This window comes from Ylistrum balloti, unplaced genomic scaffold (genome assembly GCF_031769215.1).
Source record: "Ylistrum balloti isolate Yb309-2 unplaced genomic scaffold, AGI_CSIRO_Ybal_v1 Utg370018, whole genome shotgun sequence".
NCBI classification, from domain to species: Eukaryota; Metazoa; Mollusca; class Bivalvia; order Pectinida; family Pectinidae; genus Ylistrum; species Ylistrum balloti.
The window spans coordinates 1,212,821-1,217,258 of record NW_026782087.1 but is presented as its reverse complement, the minus strand read 5'-3'; the positions used below and the strand labels follow the sequence as shown (position 1 = coordinate 1,217,258).

Here is a 4,438-nt window from a genome sequence, read left to right as displayed (position 1 = left end):
CACAAACTGAAGGTTGTAAGTACGTTACTCTTACAGAGTTGGTGTCGATGTCAAAGGAATACATTTTCCTCTTCTCTTCAAGACAAATGTTTTTTTTTTAATGATATTAGTTAAATCTGTCATTTCCCAGCGTGGTGACCGACTTATGGACATGCGCAGAATCCACTCCAGGCGTGCAATTTCGCAGTTGCTGCTGACTAAACTACCGGAAATGATCAATTTCATCATTACCTTTCACGCACAAGTTGAGTTGTTTTATATCTATGATTGGTCAGTTTTAATGTCGTTGGCTCGGTCCACTCTGACCCTGGAGGCCACCAGACAATACCTGTAATATAGTTTAAACTGTTGTGGTCAAAATGAATTCCATAAAAGGTAAGTAAGTACCTTCCTGTGCAAATCTGAATGAAATACAGTATAACCAAAATATATTTATCTGTATCTGCAAGACAGAAGTCTACCAGATTGTACAAATTACGCAAGTGAGTAACAGTATTTAATACAAATTTGGAGCCATGCAACTGTTTCGCACTTCTAGGACTCGTCTGCGGCTCGAAGGACCTAAATTTTGAAGCCAAGGAGGCGGCTGAGGAAAACCCAAAGTGATCTAAAGAAATGTTGAAAACCGCAGCAAGTACATATACATGTATATTCTGAACCGTGCAGCTGTCCTGTTGGAATAGAAAATGTTATGTGGAGGTTATCGCAAACCTCGGAGACTGAACTCCAGAAACATATCAGTGTCTACCACCTGTCAGAACAAAATAGCGCACGGAAGACAATAGATGTAAATAGCTGGTTGAAATCACCTACCTCAAGAAAGTCACAAAGATATGTTAATGAACACGAAAGTAAAGTTTTTACAAATATTTCAAAAAAGATATTTCTTTGTCAAACAGATTTGATATGGAATTATCTTTGACAACGTATATAAAAAGGAGATCAAAACAGTTCCCCAGCTATTGCTATTATATATATACATGTATATTAGTTTCGTTTGAGTGTCTCTCGAGGTAAATTCGCAAGAGCGTTCATTACTGGCGAACCTCAAGAAAAATGACAAATCATATCATTTTTGTTCTTTGTAGATCGTCTTCATATACTTGTCATAGTATTTGTGCTTTTTCAACAAACAAAAAATAAAACAGAAATACTCGTTTTGTTTTCACACAATCTGATTTACTCACATGTAAAGTGGAACACAGAGTAGGCACAGTACGGCTGAGAGCAGGAAGACAAATCCCTTCATCCATCCGACCGTGCTGGAGTACAGCGTATTGAGGCCCAATCCACTACACAGAGTGCCAGCACTCTCAACCAACCCCAAAAGGGAGAACAAAAAACCTTTAACATACAACAAATAAAGCGAGTTACTGATTTAACATACCGAATAAACGACCGTATAGTTTGCAATATGTTCTAAATAAATAAGTAACGCTAATAGTGACGTATTTGATAATAATTACCTTGTTTATCCGGCGATGTCACTCCTGACAACATAGCACCTGTCAGCGGATATCCCAAACCTCCCATAAATCCCACCACAGGCACTGTAAAACAGCAGAAAGCTATATACCAGGCATCAGGAAAGTCTCACCCCTGAAAATTATTCATTTCCCATACCTCCTGGAAATCAAATACTGACACTTGAATACCTCTGACCTCCCATAAATCCCACTACAGGCACTGTAAAATGGCAGAAAACTATATACCAGGCATCAGGAAAGTCTCACCCCTGAAAATTAATCATTTCTCATACCTCCTGGAAATCAAATACTGACATTTGAATACTTCTGACCTCCCATAAATCCTATCACAGGCACTGAAATATATCAAAGTAATATCCCAGGCATGAGGAAAGTCTCACTCCTGAAAATTAATTATTTCCCATACCTCCTGGAAATCAAATACTGACATTTGAATACTTCTGACCTCCCATAAATCCCATCACAGGCACTGAAATATATCAAAGTAATATCCCAGGCATGAGGAAAGTCTCACTCCTGAAAATTAATTATTTCCCATACCTCCTGGAAATCAAATACTGACACTTAAATACCTCTGACCTTCAAGACATCCCACCACAGGAACTGGAAAATACCACAAAAAATATATCAAGGCATCAGGTGAGACTCACCCCTGAAAATTAATCATTTCCCATACCTCCCGGTAACCCTCTACTGGCACCGACGCACTGACCTCCCAGAAATCCCACATCTAGCACTGAAAACTTTCCTTGCGGCTGATGTCAAAATACCCGAGGTATCATCTCAGAAATCCCACCAATGTCATTCAAAACTTTCCGAAAATTTAAAAAAAATCTCACCCCTGGCACTGAACCATTTCCCTAACCTTCAAGAAACACTCTACTGGCACCGAAACATATGTCACATATAGTTATCATACCACAGATCTACCAATTACCCATTACGGACTTTCAAACATATTTCACAGGCAGTGGTGGATGGACAGATCTTCCACTACTGACTTTGGAACAAATTCCACATCTTACAACGGAAAATGCTTTAAACTTTCTTCTAATAGCATCAACGAATGCAAACGCAAAACCCTGGGATTAAGGAACCTGATATTTCCCTTCTCTACAGTGATTGGTTGAATTGTGAATATGTTTACATTACCACAGTACACCATGAGATCGTTGAAGGCGAATGTGAATAGGAAGTCTGAGGCTGCAGTCACTACTGTCCCGATAGTGGCGATGATGACATCACTAGCACATTTCTGAAACAGACCAACTAAAAACATGCCCACGAGTTTACAGCCTGTAATCATAGACATAAACCATCCGATCTTGACCGCGGTCCAACAGAAGGGTGAATCCAAAAGGAACAGAGAAGCGACTGTCGTTAGTCCCAAGTCTCTTAAACAGGTAAGGATATAGGCGCCGAGGAGCACAGTCTGCATCGTGCGAATGGTTCTGGTGGGAAGTTTCCGATGGTCTTCTATAGCATTTGAACCCGATCGCTGAGATTGTTGAACGGAGAAATCTTTCCCAATCCGTTGCTGGTTAGTTCTCGATTCCGAAAAACAGGCAGTAACAATGATAAACGCACAGGTCATTGTTCCAATTGCAATGATATAAATGTAAAATTGTCCTACATACTGTATAATATAACCAGCAACAAACTGACCCAGTAGAGTTGCTAAAGCCCTGAAGAAGGATACTATCGAAAAGAAGAAACTGCGATCCGTTCCTGCCACGGTTATGTCAGCGGCATAAGCATTTGAAGTTTGTGATATAACGGTGTACGTTCCAGATACACCGTAAAGTACAAAACCGATATAACATACGTCAATGTTCAAATCGAAATGAATGCAAATCGCAATGATGGAGTATTTCAAAACAGCGCCAGCTATGGCTAAATACAAACCGATTCTTCTCCCGCATTTATCTGTCAGTCTGCCGATCATAACATTAGAGAAAATTGCTGGAATATATGCGGACATTAGGGAATAAGTGTTGATGGTTGCACTCCGTTGTTGCACCTTAACATTTGTGTTGTTGGAAAATATGAAGTTAACTGGACACCCTCCGCCTTCCGTATGTGACCCATTAGCCCCCAAGTTCTTTACCACTCGACTGTGAACGAGTTGTGGCCATGCCTCGTCGTCCATCATTATTGCAAAGTAGTAAAATGTTATCACCAGACAGATGTACACACGCTGTGTGAATGAACCTCCATGATACGTACCTCCAGTTTCGACCTTTGCTGGTTGTGATACCCTTTGCTCTTCTCCCCTGTTTTCCCCATCCTCCTGGGAAACATTTTCATTTGTTGTCTGCAACCTAGAGCTTGCCTGTTCCGTGTCCACCGGAAGTGGTGGAGTTTCTGTCTGACTGTTTTCTCCTGTTTTTACAGTAGGGTGGTGTCGTTGTGGATAGTTCGTTTCGTTGCCAGTGATATTCGTCTCTTCGTTGATGTCTTCTCTGCTAATCGTACCAATGGGCCATTCATTTGTTAATAAAACTGTCTTTTCGTTTGCAGTTGACCTCGTCTCCATTTTGCTGACGTCTGTTGCGTAAGAATGTATTCTCGTTATACTCTCAGTGTCGTTGTGATTTCTGTACTACAGTCATTACCGAAACAGTAATTGATGCACTTGTAAGTTATAGTCGGTAACAGTGGGGTCGCTAACACTGACCTATATAGATACTATAGGTACAGAAGACAAGCTTAAAAAGGCACATGGTTATCAGTTACATTATCAGAAAAAAAAGCAATTATCGCCGACACTTCGAAGCAAGACGATGAATGATCTGTACACAGCCTATACACAGTCGTAAGACACTACACAACAAAGACTTTAGACGCGTTTGAAAATGGAAAAGACACTTGTATCATTTCAAGCACTGAATGTGATCTCGTTATATATAGACTAGTTAACAATAGAAGTGTGCACGCTGCTTATAATTGTA

The 4,438-nt window shown here is 40.3% G+C and overlaps 1 protein-coding gene across 1 annotated transcript; it reads right to left on the bottom strand.

Moving 5' to 3' along the window:
• Window positions 1-238: 238 nt before the first annotated feature.
• On the bottom strand, window positions 239-4,023 carry LOC132548568 (uncharacterized). The gene is made up of 4 exons (XM_060212430.1): window positions 3,714-4,023; window positions 1,467-1,550; window positions 1,188-1,344; window positions 239-328 (listed from the first exon to the last, which is right to left on the bottom strand). The coding sequence occupies exons 1-4, from the start codon at window positions 4,021-4,023 to the stop codon at window positions 262-264; spliced, it is 618 nt and encodes a 205-aa protein (XP_060068413.1). The 3' UTR covers window positions 239-261.
• Window positions 4,024-4,438: the final 415 nt, after the last annotated feature.

What these genes read in the sequence shown, in the direction of transcription:
- LOC132548568 (XM_060212430.1), bottom strand. Translation starts at nt 4,023, where the DNA reads ATGGAGACGAGGTCAACTGCAAACGAAAAGACAGTTTTATTAACAAAT. An exon ending in AGCAAAGGTCGAAACTGGAG is followed by an intron (nt 1,551 to 3,713) that starts GTACGTATCATG and finishes GCTGTTTTACAG; the next exon opens with TGCCTGTGGTGGGATTTATG. An exon ending in GACATCGCCGGATAAACAAG is followed by an intron (nt 1,345 to 1,466) that starts GTAATTATTATC and finishes TGTATGTTAAAG; the next exon opens with GTTTTTTGTTCTCCCTTTTG.